We start from the raw sequence: 24,247 nt of genomic DNA on the forward strand, positions 1-24,247 counted from the left end.
CTGAGTATTGACAAGTATGTGGAGCCAATAGGGCTTTTATACACTGCTGATGGGGCTGTAAATTGTACCGTCTGTAAAACGGTGCGTAGAACTTGGCATTCTCATATAAAGCTGAAAATGTCTTTATCCCATGAGGCAGGAACAGTACTACTAAGTCTATTCTTGTCTCTTAGATATGTGCCCTGCAAGACACTTACAGGAATGTTTAGCATGGCATTGCTGGTAACAAACAGCAAAATGACTGAAAACAACTGATGTTTCCATACACGGGAGAATGGATTAATAAAATGTGGTGTATTTACTTAATGCCTTCCAAAGACAGTGAAAATGAATAAATGACAGCTACATGCATCAATGTGGATAAAACCTAAAAATCATGAGGAAGAAACAGCACTTCCAAAATACATACCAAATATCATTTATATAAAGTTTAAAAACATACAATAAGGCTTCCCTGGTGGCGCAGTGGTTGAGAGTCCGCCTGCCGATGCAGGGGACACGGGTTCGTGCCCAGGTCCGGGAAGATCCCACATGCCGTGGAGTGCCTGGGCCTGTGAGCCATGGCCGCTGAGCCTGCGCGTCCGGAGCCTGTGCTCTGCCACGGGAGAGGCCACAACAGTGAGAGGCCCATGTACCGCAAAAAAACAAAACAAAACAAAACATACAATAATTAATACATCATTTAGGGATATATCAAGGTAGAAAAACATGGGAATGAGAAACACAAAATCAGAAGAGTGGTTATCCGTGGAAGGAATGACCGTTATTACTTTCCTAACCCAGTGGTGAGCACATAGGTGTTCCTTTTTATCTTTACGTTATATATGTTATATTCTTTAGTACGCATGAAATATAATAATTTTTATTGTGGTAACTGTACATGACATAAAGTTCAGCATTTTAACCATTTTTAACTGTACAACTTAGTGTAGTTACTTATGTAATTCACACTGCTGTGCAACCATCCACCATTAACCACCTAGAACTTTTTCATCATCCCAAACTGTGCTTTTGGCTGTCACATCCAAGAAATCATTGCCAAGGCCAATGTCGTGAAGCTTTTGCCCTATGTTTTCTTCTAAGAGTTTTAGCTCTTAAAATTAGGTCTTTGATCCATTTTAAGTTCATTTTTATTTATGGTGTGATAAAGGTCCAACATCATTCTTTTGCACGATAGTACATTTTTAAACACAAAGCAAAGAATCAGAGAATATTAAAAGGGGCCCTCCCCATTTACGAATGAAGAAACTGGGGTAGAAATAATAAGCCAAGCTCACACCACTGCCTCAGGGCAGCAGCAGGGTAAAAGTCAAAGCCTATTTCCAATGCATTACACCAGACAACTGCGCAGGCGCCTAAGCACCCAGCGCGCCCCGCCCTGGGTTTGGATCCGCCCCTCGCGGGAGAGCGCCCTCCGACTTTCCGGCACTCGCTCCTCCCCTTCCTCGCCCCCTGGGGCGGGCCCTGCCGGCTCAGGAGCGCGGAAAACGTGCGCGGCGGACGTGGGGTGAGGGAAAACCCGGGAAACCTTTGGCGTCTCGTGGACCCGTCAGGAACTCCTTGTAAGGCGTAAACTCCAGCTCCGCTTTCGCGCTGTGCCAGGCCGAGTTTTCTCTCGCGCTCTAGGACGGGGAGGAGCCCTGGCCCTGTAGGACGCAAGCTCGGGAGGGGGCGTGCCCGCGTGCTCGGCCCGGATTGGCCGCTAGAAGCAGCGCGGGGTTTGGCGGGAACTTCGGAGCTGCGCCGGCGCAGTGAGCGGTAGGCTGAGATGGCCCCGCCGCGGCAAGTGCGGCTATCGGGGTAAGTGCTGTGGCGTCTCGGGGCGCCGGGCTGGGGGTTAGGCCTCTCGGAGCTGTTCGTGCTCCCTGGCTCTGCCACTGTGCAACTTGTCCTAGTGACTAACCTCTCAGGGCCTTGGTTTCCCCGTCGGTAAAATGGGAATAATAATATTCCCACCTTGGAAGGATTACGGTGAGGTTTAAAGGAGTCAGGTTAAAACCGTGGCCGGCGGGGAGGAGAGAACGTTGGCTGGTGTCAGCATTACTTTGTGTGGGTGAGTGTAGCCTAAAGTAGACTCCAGATATTTTGAAACTAACAAATGGTGAGTGCCTACTACTTGCCAGACATTACGTTCTAGTGACGCTTACACTCTGGCTGGTAGTCAGTATTCTTATTTTCAAGACCCTGCTTGTTTTTGTAACACAAACCACAGACTGTAAAGCTGAACTAAATCTCCCGCCGCGGGGGCCCCAGCTGCCGCTTGTTTTTCTTAAAGAGGGCCTCCAGCCGGGATGAGTCAAGCATTTTTTTTTTTAATCAAAAAGGGCTTGCATTTTTAAATAGGTTACAAAACTGCTGTCTAAAATGTTATTCTTCATGGACTCATGGGCACGTGTCTCGCTGGCGGCGTCTGGAGTGCATCCAAGGCCCTGTGTTGTCCTGGCTGGAGGGGCCTCGGCGTGCCTCGCGCTCCGGCTGGTACTCAAGGCCTTAGGAGTTCCACCTGGGCCGTGGGAAGGCGGTCTGGAGAAGGTGCATTTGTAGGTGCGGGTGAGGGTGCAGGCAGCCAAACAGCGTAGGGGCCAGGCTGGAGCAGGACGAAGCAGGGCAGTTAAGTAAACGAGACTAGGCTCCCGTGGCCAGTGGGGAGGAGGGTTGGGAAAGAATAAGGGGCCTGAAACTCAGCAGACAAGAGTGAAACTTTATCTGATAGGCCAGTGGGGTTTTTTCTCTTTCTCTCTCCCTCCCTCCCTCCGCCCCCCACACACGTATACACGTACATATTAACATTTTTGCCTTTGAGACTCCTGAAATCTGTTTATCCCTCCCCCTAAAACGCACTAATGCGCATACATCAAAATATTTTACGTATGTTATCACCGAGGTTTCCATCTTTTGGGAGCCTCACCTTGCTCCTAGCCTAAGGTGAGGAGGGAACTTGACCACTTTTTTGAGCACAGACAAGACAAGGAAGGGTGGAAAGAGTGGGTTAAGAAGTTGTATGATCTGGTTTCTCGTCCTATCACTTGGCTGTGTGACCACTGATGTCACTTAACTTTTCTGAACCCCAGAATCGTAAAGGCCGTAAAACTAGTATCTGCTCTACCTTCTTTTTTGGGTCTGAGAATCAAATAGAGCAGTGGTTTTCAAATGTGGTTCCACCGGGAACTTGTTGGACATGCAGACTCCCAGTGGCCACCCCAGGTTTCCTGAATCAGCAGCTCTGGAGTTGGGGCCAAGCAGTCTTGTTTTTACCAGCCCTCCAGGTGATTCTATACCTGAGGATTGAGAACCACTGCTCTAACAGTTTTCCAACTTTTTTTTTTTTTTTTTTTACTGTAATTCACAGTAATGATGTTTTACATCACAATGGGTACACAAACGTGCATGTACGCACACACGTAATAAAACCGAAGGTTTAAGAAATCTTATGTTTTATATTCTCTTGTATTTATTTTTTTTAAATGCTGGGGGAAAACCTTAAAGGACATGATGGGGCAGTTGATGAAACTTGGATATGGACTGTAGATTAGATAATGATGTCAGTGTTAAATTTCCTGATTCGGAAGTTGTACTGTGACTACACAAGGTAACACCCTCTTAGGAAAGACACACTGCAGTGTCCCCAGTTTACCATACACAGACACACAGGAAGCAGGTGAGACAAAATGTAAACAGTTGGTGAAGCAGGTAAAGGGTATACAGAAGTTTCTTAGAGTATTCTAAGTTTTTCTCTAAGTTTGGAATTATATCAAATAAATACTTGTTCCACAAAGAAATACTTGTTCAGACACTAAACGGACTTTGCTCTCCGCTAACGGGTGCCTGCAGGGCACTTTTGAAAGTCAGGGCCTGTGCGTGGTGGTGTAGGGCATCCCCCCAGCCCTGGCACCATGCCTGGACCACAGAGGATACTCAAAGCATAGTTCCTGGCGGGATTATTTCCTGCCTTACATATTTCCACTTTTTCTTCTGGTCACTATTGTCATATCTTGTTTACTTTAAGCTCCGTTGAAGGTACGCAACTTTATCCTTTTATCCTAATGCCCACTGGAGGGAGCCTGAAGGGCGGAAAGAGGGCAGCTCTGGGTTTGAACTGATGCAGATGCTAACGCAGGCTTCCCTCCTTCCTGGCCGCGTGTGGCTTTGGGCAGATACACATCTGGAACGTGGGATTCACTTCTACCTTGAGGACTGTTTCAGAGCTAAATGAGAAAATGTGTGTAAGAGAGCCAGGCACGGATGGAACGGGGGTCCAGTGCCTGAGAAAGAGAGATAGCTCTCTTGCTCGTTGCTGCAGAACGCCAGCCATTGCTGTTGATTGCGACTTGAGGGACAAGGATGACGACAGCGTTAGTTTTCTGTGTCCCTGAGGGCAGAGCTATGCTATTTATACGTAGGTGTTATGAGTTGCCCTATAAAAAATTTAACTCAGTGTGTGAGATACGGGTTCTACTTTCTAAAAGGATTTTGCCATTACCTGAATTCATCATGTGCACATTGTTAGTGCAGCTAACAAGGAATGTAGTTTGGAAAGAAAATGCTTGGATGAGGTGTAATTCTGGTGTTTCCCCAAGTTATTTTTAAGTATTTCCTAACTCTTGTGTGTGTTTTTGCTGTTTCCTAGTACGAGATATTCAAAGAACACTGTAGGAAGAACACATTCCACGAAAGATGTAAGTTATCTTTTTTATATTTTAATATAATTTTTCTCCTAATTGACAATACAAAATAACGTTTTATAGGAGACTCAGTTTCGTAGACTTGGTAAGCTCAGTGTTTTCTTGTGAAAAAGCATATTCCTTTTCCTCCTACTCTTTCCAGTATAATGGAGAAAATGGCCATTGCTAACGTTTTGAATCTTTTTCTGGGCCTAGGCTGGTTTCATTTTCATTTGGATAATTTCGACATTTCGACATACTTGAACAATTGTACAATGTTCTGTGTTTTGCTTTTGTCACTTGTAGCCATTTCTCCATGTTGTTACAGTTTTCCACAGTTTGATTTCATAATATTCCATTTAGTTTCACATTCGCATGGTATTTTTACTTCAGGGTGGAGTCTTAGAGTAAATGTCTGTGGAAGGCAGGTGCATTTGTTTAACCCTCTGGCTAGCTCACTTCAGAGTATTTTCCAGCGGCTTGTCCAACTGGCCTTGGAAATTCACATGAACGACCTCTGATAGTGCCTGCTTGGGGGTGCCCGGGCGTCGGGAGCTCTCCCTGCTCTGTGCCCTTCCCCTGGTTTTCTCTTTTGCACGGTCTCTCCCCTCTGCTCCCCTAACCCCCTCCCCGTTTGGAGGGGGCCCTTTTCCTCTCTGGAAGGGTTTCTTCAGCTTTCCGGTCCTCTTCCCTCCTCGGGAAGGCAGCTGCCTTACACGGGCCCATCTGCTTGGGGAGGATGGAGGGTGTCAGCTCCTCTTTGGCCTTCGTTCTACCCACACACACTCCGTGAAACATTTTTCCCTGAGGGTCTGTGAGTGGTAGTGTCTGTTTTGTCTCTCAGTTTTATTCCATCTCCTGTATATCTTCCAGGATTTCTGTGAGTGTCTGTTTTGTCTCTCAGTTTTATTCCATCTCCTGCATATCTTCCAGGATTTCTCATATTTACCTGTCTGTTAATCGCAGCCCTCCACCTTTTCCTGAGCTACTGTGGATGTTTCTCCATTTTCTGTATGTTATCTTCCATTGGGATTTGAGGGGCAGTCTTTCTGGGGCTTATTGGTATATTGCCCTGTAAGCCCTCGTCTCTCTCCTGCAATCAGGAGTTTTTAACCTCTGTGTTTAGGAACTTTCATGGGCATGTGTCTGGGGCGAGGCCCACACGGGCTCAGGAGTTGGCAGGCTGTGGCCTGTGGGCCGGATCTAGCCTGCCTGCTGGTTTTGTAAAGCCCTGCGAGCTAAGGGTGGTTTTTATATTTTTAAATGACTGAAGCAAAGTCAAGAGTGTCTCATGCCATGTGAAAATATGAAAGTCAAATTTCAGTATCCACACAAAGCTGGATTGCAGCCCAGCCGTGCCGCTTCTTTCTGCGTTGCCACTGTCTGCTTTCACACTGCGACGGCTGCGCTGTGTAGTGGCACCAGTCCCCAAGGCCCGCAAAGTCTAATATACAGGTGACCCTTGAACTGGGAGGGTCCACTTCTACCCGGATTATTTTCAGTAGTAGGTTCTACACTATCTGCAGTTGAAACCGCAGATGTGGAACCCCGGATCGGGAGGGCCGACTGCAAAGTCACACGGGGGTTTTCGGCTGCGCAGAGGGTGGGCGCCGCTGAGCCCTGCGTTGTTCAGTGGTCAGCTGAGTTTACCCCCTGTTCCTTCATAGAAAAGCTTCCCAACCCCTGCCTCAGATGATCAGAAGAGCCTCTGCCCCCCAAGAGTGTGAAGGCTCACTTCTTAGGCAGCGGTGATAGCGGGAGGATCCTTGCCACGTAAATCAGCTTTGTAATGTTCATTTTGGGAGGGCCAATTCAATGACTTTGAACTTTATTCACTTTTAGGAAGCTGGCCAAAAGCACAAGCCTACCGATGTATTTGATTTTCCTGATAATTCTGGGATCTCAAGCATTGGCAGGCTGGGTGAAAATGAGAAAGATGAAGAACCCTATGAAACCTTTGGTTAGTATTTTAAATCTTTATCCTAAAATCTTTAAAGTGGTTCAGGCAACAGCGTTTAGGCTAGTTACTAATAAACATATACAAATGCCTTCAAATACAAAAGCGAGGTTGTCTGCACATGAATACAATGTTCTGGGGAGTATTTGGTAATTTGAATTAATTTTTCTCACTTCTAGGTACGTTGGAACTAAGAACTCTGTTAAGTGTTGTCAAAGTGGAGCTCTCCTAGTAGCATTTGTCAACAAGCCAGCCACATTAGGACACCTGTTGTAGACCTTTATAACAAGAGGAATATAAAATATATTTCTCACTTCATACCTCCAGCAGTCATTCGGTAAGGGGCTTTAATTTAGGAAGGAGCAGAGGGATAATTTTTCCTTTTCTTAAACACACTGAGGCAGAGGATGCTTCAGGAGAGCTTCACCTGTGTTCCTTGGAGTGTTAGGAAGACAGGACTGGTACCTGCTGACCAGGGGTGAGTTGTCCAGACGGGACAGCTTCTGTCAGTGTGTCACTGGCCACTCTAGAGGCCAGAAATGATACAGAATGTGCCATGTGCGCCCACATCTAGAACAGCAGTAGTCAGACATTTTTTGCCAGAATAAGTTTTAAGGGAATTTTGAAAACATACAACTTGTCACGTATTTTTAACTTGGCATCTAATATTTCTAGTCTAATTTTTGTTAATAAAAGAAAATATTGTACATTTTGTAGGGTGAAAAGTAATCATTACCAGAATACCCCTTTTATTATGACTTGATAAAAATGTTTTAACTACTCATCTAAAAGAAATAATTAAAAAAAATTGAGATGTAATTCACTTGCCATAAAATTCACCCTTTTAAGGTGTACAGTTCACTTTTAGTATAGTCACAAAATTGTACAGCCATCACCATTTTCTATTCCAGAACGTTTTAATCACCCCAGAAAGAAACTCCATGCCCAGGAGTAGTCACTCCCTATTCTTCTTCTCAGACCTTGGCAACCGTAAATCTACTTCCTGTCTGTATGGATCTGCCTATCCTGGACATTTCATTTAAATAGAATCATACACTATGTATGTGGTCATATGTGACTTGCTGCTTTCATTTAGTGTAGTATTTGCAAGGTTCATCTATGTGGTAGTATCAGTACTTCATTCTTAAAAATTTTTATAGTTCAATAATCCATTGTGTGGATAGACCTCATTTTTTTTATCCATTCATCAGTTGATGTACATTTGCACTGTTTCCACTTTGTGGCCATTATGAGTTATCCTGCTGTGAACATTCATGTTCCAGTTTTTTGTATGGACATGTGTTTCTATGTCTCTTGAGAATGTAGTCGTCCCTCAGTATCCATGTGAGATTGGTTCCAGGACCCCCCGTGGATACCATAGTCCGAGGATGCTAAAGTTCCTTATATAAAATGGCATAGTGGGGACTTGCCTGGTGGTCCAGTGGTTAAGACTCCACACTGCCGATGCAGGAGGTGCGGGTTTAATCCCTGGTCAGGGAACTAAGATCCCACATGGTGCGTGGTGTGGCCAGGAAAAGAAACAAACAAACAGAAGATGGCATAGTGTTTGCATATGACCTATGCACATCCTCCTGTTCACTATCAATCATCTCTGGGTTACTTATAATACCTAATACGATAGAAATGCTATGTAAGTAGTTGCCTGTGTGCAGCAAATTCGAGTTTTGCTTTTTGGAACTCTCTGGAATTTTTTTTTCCCCAAATATTTTCAATCCCTGGTTGGTTGAATCTGTGGATGCAGAACCCATGGATATGGAGGGCCAACTGTACACCTCAGTCATGTGGTGATTCTGCTTCAGCGTTTTGAGGAAGTGTTTACACGGCAGCTGTACCACTTTGCATTCCCACCAGCTATGTATGAGGGTTCCAGTTTCTCCACATCTTCATCAAATCTTGTTATTATCTGACTTTTTGATTCTAGCCATCCTAATGGGTATGAAATGGTACCTCACTGTGTTTGTGTGGTAAAATATACATAACAAAATTAACCATTTTAATCATTTTGGTGTCTGGTTCTGTGGCGTTAAGTGTGTATGTCGTCGTGCAGCCATCACCCCATCCGTCCTCAGGACTTTGTCCTTTCCTTCCCCTGAATGAAACTCTCTGCCCAATAGCCGACGGCACCTCGCTCCCCTCTCCCTCTTCTAGCTTTCTGTTTCTGTGAATTTGACCACTCGTGTGAGAGGAATCATACAATATTTGTACTTTTGTATCCTTTTTCTCATGTAGCATTATGTCTTTAAAGTTCATCCATGTTGTAGCATGTGTCAGAAGTTCCTTTTTTTTTTTTTTTTTTTTTTTGCGGTACGCGGGCCTCTCACTGTTGTGGCCTCTCCCGCTGCGGAGCACAGGCTCCAGACGCGCAGGCTTAGCGGCCATGGCTCATGGGCCCAGCCGCTCTGCGGCATGTGGGATTTTCCCGGACTGGGCCACGAACCCGTGTGCCCTGCATCGGCAGGCGGACTCTCAACCACTGCGCCACCAGGGAAGCCCTCTCTGTTGTTTTCAATAACACCTATTCACATGGATGTGCGGTAGTATCTCAGTGTGGTCTTGAGTTGGATTCCCCTAATGACTAACGTTGAGCATCTTTTCAGTGCGCTTATTGGCCATTTGTATGCAGGCATACCTTGGGAGATACTGCGGGTTCGGTTCCAGACCACTGCAATAAAGCAAATATTGCAATACAGTGAGTCACGAATTCTTTGGTTTCCAGTGCGTATAAAAGTTATGTTTACACTACACTGTAATCTATTAAGTGTGCAATAGCATTATGTGTAAAAAAACAATATACATTCCTTAATTAAAAAGTACTTTATTGCTAATCATCATCTGACAATGCAGGGTTGCCACAAGCCTTCAATTTGTAAAAAACACAGTGTCTGCAAAGTGCAATAAAGCAAAGTGCAATAAAACGAGGTACGCCTGTATCTTCTTCGAAGAAGTGTCTGTTCACATCCTTTACTTGGGTTGAAATCAGGTTATTTAACTTTTTATTGTTGAGTAGTAGGAGTACAGCTTGTGTGACTGGTTACATATGGAGATTAAAAATTGGTCTGGTTTTCTTTTTTTCCCTTGTTATTCCCAGTAGTAAAGTAAATAAAGCCCTTTGCCTAGTTGAGGCCAATACAAAGTATATTACTAACTTTAAAACTGTGCAGTTGCTATGTTCATTATATAAGCAGCTGAAACGTTTAAATCTGAGAACGTTTAAATGTGTGCAGCACGCTACAGCCTGAGAGTGAAGAGATGGGTGCTTGGCCGTTACCAGGCGCCCCTGCAGCCATTCACTCCACTCTGGTGGCCTCCTCCTTCCCCCGCCACAAGCCCAGGCCAGGCTGCCGAGGCCTCTCCTGTGATCCCCCTCTTCCTCAGCAGGTAGGAGCATCCTCCCACCAAGGCCATGTGGTCTCCTCTCCTTTATCTCCGTTTCTCCATTATCTCCTTTATCTTCATTCCAGTTAACTTATTATTTTTTTTTTTTTTTTAGTTTTGGCTGTGTTGGGTCTTCGTTGCTGCACAGACTTTCTCTAGTTGGGGCTACTCTTTGTTGCGGTGCACGGGCTTCTCGTTGCGGTGCATGGGCTTCTCACTGCGGTGGCTTCTCTTGTTGCAGAACACGGGCTCTAGGTGCGCGGGCTTCAGTAGTTGTGGCTCGCGGGCTCAGTAGTTGTGGCTCGTGGGCTCTGGAGTGCAGGCTCAGTGGTTGTGGCGCACGGGCTTAGTTGCTCCACGGCATGTGGGATCTTCCAGGACCAGGGCTCGAACCCGTGTCCCCTGCATCAGCAGGCGGATTCTTAACCACTGTGCCACCAGGCAAGTCCCCATTCCAGTTAACTTTTTACGCTTAGCTCAAGGCTCTAGAGTAAAGGAGAGAGGAGGGGAAGTGCGGAAGGACTGGTGTCCCTCCCCAAAGGGCTAGTCGTCCACAGATGTCGAGTGCCCACCCTGCGCCAGGCACTCGGTGGGGTAATGGAGTTGCAGGAGTGGGGCAAGCACTCCAGACCTGAGTTTATTGTTCATGCTGTGTCTCCCAGGTAGATGTGTGATGCTCCATCAGGTGAGGAAAGAATGTCAGACCTCCTGTTTATCTTTTAGCTCATTTAAGAGTTTCCATATAATATATAAGGACAGTAAGGTTATAGCTTAACTATCCATGTATTTATTGGTGAAGTGGTTTACATTTTTTCTTGTTGAGGTGTGAGATCATAAGCAGCATATGTAATTGGTTTTGATTTTGTTAGCCATTTAAACACAGGTTGCTTTATACTCCAGTGTGAAGGAACAAACTTGAATACTGCTCAGACAGCCAGACTTCTGAATGCCCTTTTTAAAAAAATCTTTTGTAGACCCTCCTTTACACAGCACTGCTATATATGCTGATGAGGAAGAATTCTCCAAGCACTGCGGATCATCTCTCCCCTCAACTCCTCAAGGAAAAGAAGCAAAAAGAAGGTACGGGTGGATCTCAAGCAACTGTTTACTCATGGTTAATGGGATTTCTGAGGCGTTCTTTAAGATACAAGCTTATAAAACCAAAACTCTTTAAAGATCTTTTGAGCCAACTTATGTTTTCCCTCAAGAAGACTGGGATGTGAAAAGGCAGTTTTTCAGTAATTGACATTACTTATAATAACTGTAACTGACACCTGATTATCCTAGAAAACATACCAGTGAAGGTGGTTTAGCTTTGAGGTAAAACAAAGAAGGAGGGGAAAGGTTTCAGGAGCATAGAATTTTAGATGATTTTGAGAGGTCCCTTTAATTTACAAATATGCTTAATTGTCACAAAAGATATGTTTTCTAGTTCAGGGTGGGAATAGGGAAGAGAAGCTGATAATCCCAAAGGAAACGCAGTCTGTTGTAAATTTCAGCTGCATGGTCCCTAAGCTGCATTGATTTGAGTTTTCAGATTTATGTGGAGGCCTGAGTCAGGAAAATCTTTAAAAATGACACCAGAGGCAACTCGAGAGCACATACAATGAAGAAGTCTTCAGTAGCTGCAGTACTAACTAAAAATTATTAGCTAGAGCAAATCCTTGACTTAAGGACCTCTGTTAGGTAATAGGTCAGTTCTAGTTACTATATTTTGAAAGTAACAAAACTGTATTTTTAAAACAAATATCCCACTTGGGCAGAAATCTAGATGAGGACATCTTTCTGAGGTTCTCTGCACTGGGGAAACCTTATGGTACTTGGTTATTTCGGAGACTCCAGTTTTTCTATGAGCTGTTATTGGAAATTGGTAACAAAAGCCAAATATTTGGAAAACCGCACAGTTCATTTTAAATGGTGGTGAATGTAATTTTTCAAGAAGAATTTTTGAATAGGTGACACGTTCACATGGTTTAAAAATATTAAAAGGTTAATAATAGTCTTTACGTCCTCTCCACCATCACCCAGCTCCTGCATCCACTTCTTCCTTCTCCCCCACTATTAATTTCTTATATGTCTTTTCACAGTTTCTTTGTGCACATCAAAGTAAGAATACAGAGTTTTAACCTTTTTCGAAAAGGCAAGATACCTTGCTACCTGGCTTTTTCCGCTCTCTGTATCTTGGAGATCTTTCCATGTCAGTGCATATGGAGTTTCCTCGTTCTTCTGTTCACAGTCGCAGGTTTTCCACAGTTTGGATCTTGCATAGTTTGTTTCCCCAGTCCTGGATCGACAGGCAGTTGGGTTGTTTCCAGTCTTCTGCTGTCACCAGCAGTGCTGTAGTCAGTAACCTGGCACATATGCCGTTTCACACACGTGCCTGTATTTTTCACATATGTGCCTATATTTCTGTGGAATGTGTTCATAAGGGAAATCCTCAGTCAAATGAAATATGTTAGCAGTTTTCATAGTTACTGCCACGTTCCCACCAGCGTGGTATCAGACTTGGAGTTTTGCCAGTGTGATATGCTGTCTCAGTCTAGTTCTAGTTTGTGTTTTTCTCATGACTGAGTTAAATAGCATCTCTTATATGTTTCACAGGTCCTTGAATTTCTTCACCCTCTTTATATCCTTTTTCCATTTTCCTAGTGTTGGTCATTTTCTTCTTGACTTCTGTGACTTCATCTGAACATGGGTGAAATTAATCCTATTTGTCATGGACAACTCCTGGCTTTCTGTTGTGTAAGTGGATTGAGATTGTGCCATTGAGTAGGACAGGGCTACCTAGGAGATTGAGTACTCCTGTCATCGTGAGGCGGTCATGAACTTGGTGTGGAGATGTTAGAGAGACTGCTGTGTACTTGGGTCTGGTGTTCCCAGGAGGGGCTGAGCTGGAGTTCAGACTGAAGTGGTTTGGTACAGGAGGTGTAGGCACGGGTGAGCGCTCCCAGGGAGAGACGGTGGGCCGAGAGGAGGCGGGGACCTGGGACCACCCTGCAAGAAAGCCTGGCACCTGTCCAGGTGGAGAAGGAGCTTGCAAAGCAGAGAGAGGACCAGTGGCCAGAGGGGGGAGGAGGAAGCCAGGAGAGGGTTTGTGCTCGGGAGAGGCGGGGTGGGTGGTGAGTAAGTGTGTGTCCTCAGGAGGACCAAACGCCAGTCGGGGAAGGTCTGAACACATGGGTCGGTTTAACAGTGTGGATGTCCTTGGTAATCTTGGTTTTGGTGGTGTGATACGTCCAGACAAAAAACTTTATTTGGGTAGGTTAGACCGGGCTTATATATGGATACAGAAGGAAGTCCGGGCAGAAGGGATGCACGGGGAGGGGCGCGGGTGGGGAGAGAGGGAGCGCACGGCAGCGTTCCCCAGGACTCAGGCGGCATCAGCAGCCAGGCCCCCGGGCCTGTCCAGGGCTGTTGGGTTCTTTGTTCCCAGATCTCCTCTCCTCTTTCTGTGTCCGCGAGTCTGCTCTCACCCTCTCCTCTCCACCCTCCCCGTCTTCCTCTCGTGGCTTTAACGACCCAAAAGCTGCTGACCCCAAGTCTCCCTCTTGCCCAGACTCTCCCGAGGCCCCAGCTGTCCTGCACCTTGGCCACGTTTCCCTAGATGCCTATAGGCACCTCGGGCTCAACAAAGCCGAAACCAAGCTCCATCGTTCCTCCTTCGTCTGGTGTCAACAAGCTCCTTTGGTGTTCTCTAGCTTGATGGCCCTGCTGTCACCCAGTCACCCCACAGAGCTGTCTGGGAACCGTTCCCGGTACCTTCTGTTCTCTGACCGGCCTCCTTTGTTCTGGCCTGTGACTCCCTGAGAATCTGCTTTTCTTCTCTCCGTACACCCTCCGCCTCCCTGTGGCCACGGCTCAGGCACCTGCTGCTGGTCCCTTCGTCTGTGCGACCACCACCACCACCCCCCGCCCCCGCTTCCAGTGCGTGTGTCTAGCATGGGGGCCTTAGCTCCCTCACCCCCAACTTGTAGGCGTGGTATGGGGGCCCCCTGTGTCTGTCTGGCTCCTCGGGTAAGTAGACCCTGAGGCAGAGTGAGAATTGAAGAGATTTATTAGCAACATCAGGGAAAGTTACAGGTGGAAGAATCCGGATTGAGCAGAGATGGCCCCAGACTGCAGCACAGCTCTCACAGCTCTGGCCGACCCCAGGTGGTGGGCAGCTCTGAAGGGAAGGCCGGGCAGCAGTGGCTGCCACGCGAGGGTCGCCCTGGTGCGGCAGCCGAGCACAGGCAAGTCTGAGCAGGACGCTTCTGGCCGCCTCGGAGCCTCCCCAGCCCTGGCCTTGGGCTTCTTCCATAGTGTTAGCTTCTCTTTAGCAAGACACTCGCTCTGTACTCTGCTTCCCGTACGTCAAACGGGCCGGGCTGTTTTACACCCCTGTGCTTTTATGTTTACTTTTCCTTCTTCCTTAAATCCCCTTCCCTTTGTTTCTTGGCCTGGAAAAGTGTTCTCAAAAGTCATCTCAAGTCTCATAACCGTGATGTGTTTCCTGATTCCCCAGCCATTTCTCCACATCTCCTCTGCACTCACTGTCTTTGGCCTTCCTACTAGTCAGTGAACCCATTAAAGGAAGGCTCCTCATTTTTCAAGTAATTTTATTCCTTGTACTTGCATTTTGAGGTTGGTGTTAAATAAATGTTTGTTGAATTGAATGAAAAAAATGAACTCTCACCAGAAGTTTAGGGTTATTTTTTCCTTTTCAAAGGATGAAAGAAGGTATTCCCTTTTCTATCCCCTGAGCATGGGCCTAGTGTCTGTGGATTAGTACAGATGATGGCCTGTACACCTAGGAGTGGTGATGGGGAGAAAAGAGCGGTTCTCAGACAGGACCATGAGGTACTGCAGTTACGGGACACTTACTTGCCTGCCAGCACTAAACTGATGTGGCCTGGGTGTGGGAAGGTGTGGGAGATGACCAGTAAATCTGGGAAGGTGGCAGGCCCACCCGTGACAGGTGGGAAATCTCCTTATAAATCGAGCTTGTTTTTGTGTTGGAGGAGCAGCATTTAGAAGACATACGTCAATAAAAATGAAATGTGTGCAAGATATTGATGGTTTGTTCTTTGGTACAGTTCGGACACTTCTGACGTTGAAGCAAGTGAAAATGAGTCTGTAAAAATTAGTGCAAAAAAGGTATGTAGGCGTGTTCTCCTATCTTAAATTGTAAGATATTTCATATCCAGTTAAGTTGGATGCAAATAGAGAAAATGTTCTGTAGCAACATTTTTCATAAAGAGTATATAATGTTTTAGAAGATTTTTTAATAAAAATGAAATATTTTTATATCTGAAGTGTTTTTCATTACAGAGATCTCAAATCCCTGTGTACCTTGTACCTTGTCAGTTTTCATAGTGTTCGTGTAATGTGTTTAGATGGTGGTTTACAAAGGCAGAGTGATTTGTTGGGAGCGTCTGCTTGGAGCCCTTTAGTCAAGGTTTCTTGTCCTATCCGCTCATCATGTTGCCATCTTCCTATTGCATTCAGTCTTGAAGTTTAGAGATAAGAAATGTGGACTTTATGGTTATCTAATACAATAGGAATGATAAGCATCTGTACTTTCAAAACAGTAATGCTGTTTTCTTGACATAGCCAAGAAGAAAACTCAAGCCCATTAGTGATGAATCTGAAAGCACTGAAGAAAGTGATGTAAGAAGAAAAGTTAAACCAGCAGAGAACTTAAGTACACAACGTGAAGCTGTTTCAGCTACAGCATCTTCAGAACCTTCAGAGAAACCAGCTGAATCGGTCACGCTTAAAAAGGTGGGACCCCTTGGTGCCAAGCCCTCTGTTGAAAAAGAGACCCTGGAAACAGAAAGTCAACTGGTAGGAGAGTGTCTGCTATCCCCTTGGAAAGAAAAAAAGTTGATAGAAAATGTCTAGGAGGAAAACAAAGCATTTTCTCTTTTTCCTTCACTTCTTTTAAAAGATAAGTTTTACACTTTTCTTATTATAAAAATAAGTTTATTTTAGAAAATTTGGAAGGTATGGACGGGCAGATAAAATCACCTATAATTCCATCACCCCAAAAATAAAATAACCACCACATTTTTTGGTCTATACTCTTCAATTCTTTATTGAGCTTTTCTCACCCTAAGTGGAACCATATCCTTGTCATTAAGTATTCTACATACCATTTTAATAAATGCATGACATTTCATTCATGAACGTGCCATAGTTTAATCTCTTACTAATGAGCAATTGTAATTTTTAAAATGTAAGTGCTTTGATGATTTTCTTTTCTAGCTAAATCTTCATGCACATCCTTGATCATTTCCTTAGAAGAAATTGCTATGATAAGATTTCTGGGTCATATGTATTCTACTTTAAGATTCTTTTTTTTTAAATTTTATTTATTTATTTACTGGCTGCATTGGGTCTTCGTTGCTGCACGCGGGCTTTCTCCAGTTGTGGTGAGCGGGGGCTACTCTTCATTGCAGTACTCGGGCTTCTCACTGTGGCGGCCTCTCCCGTTGCAGAGCACAGGCTCCAGGCACGCGGGCCTCAATAGTTATGGAGCGCAGGCCCAGCAGTTGTGGCTCATGGGCTCCAGAGCGCAGGCCCAGCAGTCGTGGTGCACGGGCTCAGCTGCTCCGCGGCACGTGGGACCCTCCCAGACCAGGGCTCGAATCTGTGTCCCCTGCACTGGCAGGCAGACCCTCAACCGCTGCGCCACCAGGGAAGCCCCTATTTTAAGATTCGTGACATATCAATATATAATATCTTTTAATCAAGCTTTTAATATGTCATAATATGCTGGCACCTTCATTTTGGCCCATTGAAATGGATTTCAGGCTTCTGAACTCCAGAACTGTGGGAGAAGAAATTTCTGTTGTTTTAAGCCACGAAGCTGTGGTCGTTTATTATAGCAGCCACAGGAAATAAAACATCACCCAGTGACTTTCCCTTTTCAGTAGCATGCTTTTGGGTTCTAGAATTTCCAGAATTTCCTTTTTTTTTTCCCCATAGTTTCTACTTCTTGGCTGAGATTCCCTATCTGCATAATCATTAAGACCATCATTTCCTTCTTTGGACATATTTATAACAGCTGCTTTAAGGTCTTTGTTTTCTAAGTCAGGTAGAGTCAGTCCTCTGTATCTGCAGGTTCCACATCCATAGATTCAACCAACCGCTGATTGGAAATATTTGACAAAAAATTCCATAAAGTTCCAGAAAAGCAAAAGTTGGATTCGCCAGGCACCAGCAACTCTTTTCATAGTATTTCCATCATATTAGGTATTCTAAGTGATCTAGAGATGATGTAAAGTTTATAGGAGGATGTCTATAGGTTACATGCAAATACTACACCATTTTAGAAAAGAGACTTTGAACATCAGCGGATCCCCATGGGGGATCCGGGAGCCATCTTCCTTGGATATTGAGGGATGACTGTATCTGGGCTGTCTCAGGGTCAGCTTCTTTTGAGTACTTTTTCTGTCTGGACTATAGGTTACATCTTTTGTGTAACATTTTTAATCTGACACTCTGTGTATTGCACATTGTTGGTAGGTTGTTGAGGTTTTGAGCTGTGTCTTCTTCTGAATGCTGACTTTCATTCTAATAGGTATCTTAATTATTGGCTGATCATCTTGAACTGCTGTAGTGTGGTTTATCCTTCGTTAGGGCCAATCTGTGGAAAGTCTAAGGTGTCTTCCAAGCCTCTCTAACTCAGTGGGACTCAACCTCTGTAATAGTTCTCAGTAGCTGCATAACAAAATACCACAAATTTTGTGACTTCAAACAACATACATTTATACCTCACAGTTTCTATAGGTCAGAAGTCCAGGCTCACCTTAGCTGGATTCCCTGCTCGGGGTCTCAGAGGCTGGAGTCAAGGTGCCAGCCAGGACTGAAATCTCACCTGAGGCCCAGGGTCCCCATCTAAGATCATGCAGCTATTGGTAGAATTCTGATCCTTGCCGTTGTAGGCCTGAGGTTCTTGTTTTCTCTCTGGTTAAAGCAGGGTCACTCTCTGCCCTTAGGTCCTGGTCACGTGGCCCTCTCACAACATGGCAGCTGACATCTTCCGAGCTAGCCAGAGAATCTTTCCAGTCTGCTGCAGTGGCCTTTTATGAAACGTAACCTAATCGAGGGAGTGACCATCCCATCATATTCACAGGAGCCACCCACACTCAAGGGGAGGGACGTGTCCAAGTCATTGGGGATCTTGCTTACCACACCTCCCGTCTGTCTCCCTGGTGAACCTGGCCAGAGATTGGTTTTAGGCTTTGTTAGGGTGAGTCTAGGGTAGGCCTTACTCTAGAGCAGTGCTTCTCAACGCTCTTCCATTGTTGTCCTCCCTAAGAAGCCTTTTTAGACATTTTTCCTAACCATCCCCCACAGTTAAATTTTAATATCATAAATATACTGTGTATCTGTGTATATACTAGGTACTTCGGAGGGTCACAAACCATTGTACTATCTGAGAGTTTCTGGCCTGCCCCCTTGGGAACAGTTTCACCCTGTTTGATATTGCATGATCTAGGGTACCGTTCTTACCCCTAAGTTGTGGTCTCTCCCCAAGCTCAGCTGGATAGACAGCTGTTAACTAGTTGTTAACTAGTTGTTAATGAGGTCTCTGCATTTTCTCCATCTGATCTCCCCCAGAATTTCTTGTTTGTTACTACCTGTTATGTTCTTAATCCCACGATAGCCACGTTCCAGTATACTCTCTGTAGCCTCACGCGCATGTGGAGTAGGCGGTCAGGGGCTGTCCGGGACCCGCACCCAGACCTGTGCCCTTCTCCCTGAGCAGCTTACTGCAGGTCTCTGCCTCCTGCGGACGAGGGTTACCACTCTCTGCTGGGACTGGGCCTGCTGTGCTGCTGTCTCAGCTGTCCCCAGGCGTGCGGGAAGGCCGGCAGCCAGAGTCCACCTTCTGAGTCTCTCAGGCTTGTTTTGCCTGTTGTCCAATGCCTGAATGAAGGTGCCACCCCTCTCCCCACTTTATGGCTGTTTATGGCAAGAGGGCTAGTTCAGAAGCTGTTACTTCCTCTTAGCTTGGAGTAGAAATTGAGCTGATTCCACACATTATCTTAAATAATAAAAGTTCAGTTTCCTCCAAGGCACCCACTGAAAGTTTTAATTACTTTTTATCTTGAGGTGGTTTAATTTTTTTCAGCATTTCCTTATATTAATTTAGATAATTTATATAATTATTAACTTAGAACAAAATGAGAATTGTAGCTAAAATACTGACAATGTCTGATAATACTGTCTTAATTCTGGTTTTAAGAGAAACTCCTCTTAAATAAAAATCTTTGCTGTGGTTTTTTTTGTTTTTTTAAGAAAACTCAGAAAAAGAAGATGTTTCGTGGCAAAAGGAAGAAACCAAGAAGTGAAGCCACAGACCTGGGTATACAATAGTGTTTTATACATAGTCAGTCATTCAAGAATTTTTTAAAAATATATTTCTTAATTTGATAAAGTAGTAAATTTAAGTATATAAAATTGTTACTTTAAAAAGTTAAAAATATGTGACTTTGGAGTAACTGATTTTCCCAACATCATGAAAACTTTCAACATACAACAAAGGACAAAGAATTTTACAATATATATTCATAAACCCACTACCTAGATTTTACTGTCAAAATTTATTATACTTGCTTTAGCGCCTATTCATTAATCTATTTTAATTTTTCATAACATAGTATATACTCTTTTCATACAACATAGTATGTACTCTTTATAGAAGGCTTCTCTCACTCAGCATAACTTTGAGATTCATCCATGTTATTTTACATCATTTTTTATTGACACAGTTTATTGAAAAATGGGAGGAAAATAAAGCATTTTCTCTCTTCAGTTCTTTTAAAAGATAAGTTTTATATTTTTCTTATTATAAAAATATTTTAGAAAATCTCAAAGGTATGGAAAGGAAGATAAAATCGCCTATAATTCCATCACCACAAAATAACTACCATGTGTTTTTGGTCTTTACTCTTCAATTCTTTTACTGAGCTTTTCTCACACTAAGTGGGCTCAAGTCCTTGTCATTAAATAGTCTACAATACCATTTTAATGAATGTATAATATTTTGTTCACAAATGTACCATAGTTTAGTTAATCTCTTATTATATTCCTACAGCTATCTGAATCAATACACTCAGTAACCTTTATGTGCCCTAGAAGTGGCCTATCGGGTAGATTAAAACTATGAAAATACAGTTAACAAAGATCTCAATCACCAGTAGTGTTAGATAAGAGCAGACTGTTAAGTAAAGACGCAGCAAGGTAATTAAAAGGCAGCAGTGCTTTAGGCTGCTTCAGCAGAAATGGGAGAACCAAGCAGACGGCAGTTAGAGGGTGAGGTACAGACGGGGGTTTGTGAGACTAACCGGGAGAGGAAGAAGTGAGCATGTCTCCTCCCATGTGCTTCTTCAAAAGTTCTCGCTATTTTTAGCAATTTGGTGGAACTAATTTCATTGTAGGCTTTTAGAACCCTGGACCTAGAGCTAAACTGTTGATAATTAGTATATTAAATTGACTTATCCTAATGTTGTAGATACTTCCGACTGTGTACCTATTTGGTGTTTAAAAGAAAAGAAAACCAGTGATATCATGGAGTTAGATGTCGTTTTGTCTGCATTTGAGAACATCCTCCTAGAGTATAAGTAAGTCTTTTGATATTGTGATATATGTACCTAATAAATTTCCCTGGAAATAGCACTTATACTCACTCCACAGCTTCTGGTATGTAGAATTTTCATTATCACTGTTTTGCATATTTTTAAACTTCCATTATGATTTTTTTCTTTAAGCCTGTGAATTATTAAGTAGTACGTTTTTGTATGTCCAAATATGTGACTTTTTAATTTATATTTTTGTATTAACCTTCCATCTTAAATAGTTACAGTCAAATTTCATGGACTCTGGTGATACTTATTTTTGAAATATTGAGGCTTCCTTTATGGCCTGGCACATAATCTGTGGGAAAGCTGTAATTAGTGGTTCTATGTAGAATCTCTAATTATTTTATCTATGTAGAATCAGTATTACTCAGTTTTTCCTGGTACTTCTATCAATTTATGCTATTTATATAGAGAGATTATTTTATTAAGACATCATGTTTAAAATTGCTCTTTTATTTATTACTTTATTTTTGGCTGTATTGGGTCTTTGTTGCTGCATGTGGGCTTCCTCTGGTTGCAGCAGGTGGGGGCTACTCTTCGTTGTGGTGCGTGGGCTCTAGGCACGCGGGCTTCAGTAGTTGTGGCACGTGGGCTCAGTAGTTGTGGCTCGTGGGCTATAGAGCGCAGGCTCAGTAGTTGTGGTGCACGGGCTTAGTTGCTCCGTGGCATGTGGGATCTTCCTGGACCAGGGCTCAAACCCGTGTCCCCTGCATTGGCAGGCGGATTCTTAACCACTGCGCCACCAGGGAAGCCTTAAAAATGCTCTTTTAGATTGAACATTTTATCCTTATGTAGTGACCCCTTCCATTCCTAAAAATGCTTTTTGTCTTAAAATCTATTTTATCTGATACTAATATGTCACTAGATTTCTTTTGCTAATATTTGCCAGATTTTATATTCTTTTATTTCCAACCTTTGTCTCACCTTAAACTTTATTTCTTATAAAATCTTTTTAAAATCCAAAGTGTCCATTTTTGAATTCCACCTGTTGACTTTAGCCCATTTACATTTATTTTAATTATCCATATATTTAGAAGAATGTACTGATCCACTGTTTTTACTTAAAAAAATTTTTTTTTACTTTTTGATGTTTTAAAATCCTGTATAACTTTTTTTTTAAAAAAATAGAATTTACAACTCCCCACCAATAAGGTTAGAATTTTGGCAAGCTCTCATGTCTTAGTCTTCTCACCCTTACCCCACCCCAAAACCCATCACGTTTATAATACTTAGAGACTTTAATTCTGGGAGAAGGGCTATCACAGTTGATGTGAAATGGCTTCTCTTACCTGTTTCAACGTGGGTTCTTGACTTTGAACTTGCCAGGGTACTGCAACTTCTCAACTGGTTTCTGGAGTTTTCATAAAGGCTTTTCGGGCTGTAGGTAGTTGTTAAGTTGGTTTCCCTGTGGGGTTTCCTATTCCACCGTCTTCTGATATCACTAGAAATACTCCATTTTTTTTTTTATGAAAACTTCAAAAATCTGTATTCAGATATGTAGGCCTTCTCTAATGTTATGCTTCGCTTCTGAAGAATTAGGCCATGGGTTTAGTCCCCTTATGCTGGGTGACATTTCCTCATAGATTTGCCCCAAGAAAAAAATAACTGTAAGATAAACTGTCACACGAGATTTATTTTTGATTAAAAGCACAGTACAGTTCATAGTGGCACACTGTGCCGAGGCCGAGTAGGGCTGGCTGCCGCCCTGGCAGTGTGTGCACTGCTCCTGCACAGTCACTGTGGGTCTGTGTCCAGCCAGAGTGAGCCAGACGGGAGACTGGGCTCTTTTGTCCCTGATGACAGGGACTTGAGCCAGTTTTGGGTCAGCTTTATAGTTTTTGCAGAACTGAATGGCTGGCTTCTGGCTACTTACTCATTGGTTAGTCCAGATGTGTTATACAATTATTTCTCCAGTTATAGCAGGAAGGGAGGAAGGAAGGGGCTAAAGTCTGCTGGTCACTGGATCAGGCAGCAGAAAAAGAGAGGGATTGGCTGTAAACATTGCTTTCTACATGGCTTAGTGTCACCTGTGGATGTGGCCGGTGTCAGGGAGTGCTGACTACATACATGAGGGTTCGGGGGAAATATTTCCTGTTCTTTTTCTTTTGTTTGTTGAGATGTTTCCAGTATTTTTTTAAATCTGACAAAGGGCTGCAAGCTGACCATGCCATCTTAGATATTCAAAAGGGCACATACAAAACTGTGTGTGTATCTATGGGTGTGCTAAACAAATGCAACACCCCTTTCAAAATCCTTTATGTAAACCTAAGTTTAACTTTCTTTATTCTGCTATAGACAGAAAACGGACTCTAGAATTTGTAAGGAAGCCATCAACAAATTTCATTCTAATTTGAAAGAAGAACTCATCAAAATGGTAAGTTCATTGACATAAATTTGTTGGTCTAGATATTTTTTACTAATCCTGAGCAGCATACTGTTATCTTAGAAAAGCTTGCATTTGCTGGCAATGTGGTAAAGAACTCATTAGAACTATACACATTTCACATGCTGTTTTTAAACTAGATGTGGTTATATTGTAAACTGATAAACAGTTAACTGTGGAAAATGCAGGCGAATATTTATTTTTTGTTTTGTGTAGCTTAAAGAAGTCCAGATGTTGAAAACTCTGAAAAGGAAGAACACTAAGGTAACTCACTTATGTGATTAGAAACACAGTCCTGTAGAACGTGCACATATGTAGAGTTAAGTAAACACCTGACTCTGGGTTTTACGACCTTGAGAGTTTGTATAAGATCTTTTATCTTTTTAGTCAGGCTTTTCTTCGATTGATCAGATAAGTATCCTGCAAGCTGAATGGCTCTCAAGCCCAAAATGGCCACTTATGTGGATAAGTATTACGTAATGTATATTTATCACTGCTGTGTATGTCAAAAACCTTTTAGACTAAAGAATTGTCTTATGTGTCAGGTAAAAGGGCAGCCTGGGAAGAATCCTGGGTTAAGGGTCAGGAGACCTCCTTTCTTGTCCTGGTTCTGCCCCTTCAATGCACTGTGAGCCACTAGGTTTGCAAGGAAACACGAGGCCCTCCTTGCCCATCTGTTTGTAGTTGGACCACTTGACATCCGATGTTCTAGCTCCTAACTTGCATGAACCTACGTGTAGAAGCACAGCTCCCCCTCTACACTTATAACAGAAGTGGATTTGAAATGTATACGTTTTCCTTCTGGTGATTATAAGCCTTTGTTGTTTTTCAGTTTTAGTCTCCTGTTGGTCAATTCTGCATTTCTTATAAGCAAGCAGGAGTAGTCTGAATGTCCAGCAGTGGAATATGAGGTAGTCACTAAAAGTGATAGTTGAGATAATACAGCGTATTATATTGAAATGTCCTTTTTAAAATACAAACTGTCATGACACTCCCCTGCTTCAATATTTTTCTAGTGTCCTAGATAAAATGGAGACTCCTTCCTTTATAGCTCACAGGGTGGTAAAGATCTGACCCCAGTTCCTCTTTAAAGTTGTCCTCAAGTGGATACCCCTGTTCTTTCCCTTCACAGCATGTATCACAAGTTGTAATATCTCGCTTCCCTATTAGACCAAAGTTCCATGATGGTGAGAATGGGGTTTGTCTTGTTTCCCACTAT

The 24,247-nt window shown here is 43.4% G+C and overlaps 2 protein-coding genes across 3 annotated transcripts in view; one reads left to right on the forward strand and one right to left on the reverse strand.

The window, feature by feature from the left end:
* Nucleotides 1-1,046: 1,046 nt before the first annotated feature.
* The window catches only part of CENPU (centromere protein U), a 30,347-nt gene continuing 7,146 nt past the window's right edge, over nucleotides 1,047-24,247 (forward strand). Inside the window, exons 1-10 of one of the 2 annotated variants that reach the window (XM_079908998.1) lie at nucleotides 1,047-1,800; nucleotides 4,628-4,676; nucleotides 6,504-6,621; nucleotides 10,989-11,094; nucleotides 15,090-15,150; nucleotides 15,607-15,840; nucleotides 19,303-19,369; nucleotides 20,519-20,627; nucleotides 22,941-23,019; nucleotides 23,245-23,292. In XM_079908998.1, coding sequence (XP_079765124.1) covers nucleotides 1,769-1,800; nucleotides 4,628-4,676; nucleotides 6,504-6,621; nucleotides 10,989-11,094; nucleotides 15,090-15,150; nucleotides 15,607-15,840; nucleotides 19,303-19,369; nucleotides 20,519-20,627; nucleotides 22,941-23,019; nucleotides 23,245-23,292 — 903 coding nt within the window. In that variant the 5' untranslated portion in view covers nucleotides 1,047-1,768. The remainder of the gene's footprint in view (nucleotides 1,801-4,627; nucleotides 4,677-6,503; nucleotides 6,622-10,988; nucleotides 11,095-15,089; nucleotides 15,151-15,606; nucleotides 15,841-19,302; nucleotides 19,370-20,518; nucleotides 20,628-22,940; nucleotides 23,020-23,244; nucleotides 23,293-24,247) is intronic. The other variant, XM_079908999.1, reaches the window with a different exon arrangement.
* Nucleotides 9,154-24,247, reverse strand: part of PRIMPOL (primase and DNA directed polymerase) — a 57,331-nt gene continuing 42,237 nt past the window's right edge. The window contains exon 14 of the mRNA XM_079908995.1: nucleotides 9,154-9,301. Within this exon, the coding sequence (XP_079765121.1) occupies nucleotides 9,159-9,301 (143 nt within the window). The 3' untranslated portion in view covers nucleotides 9,154-9,158. The remainder of the gene's footprint in view (nucleotides 9,302-24,247) is intronic.

This window comes from Stenella coeruleoalba (assembly GCF_951394435.1).
Source record: "Stenella coeruleoalba genome assembly, chromosome: 21".
Classification (NCBI taxonomy): Eukaryota; Metazoa; Chordata; class Mammalia; order Artiodactyla; family Delphinidae; genus Stenella; species Stenella coeruleoalba.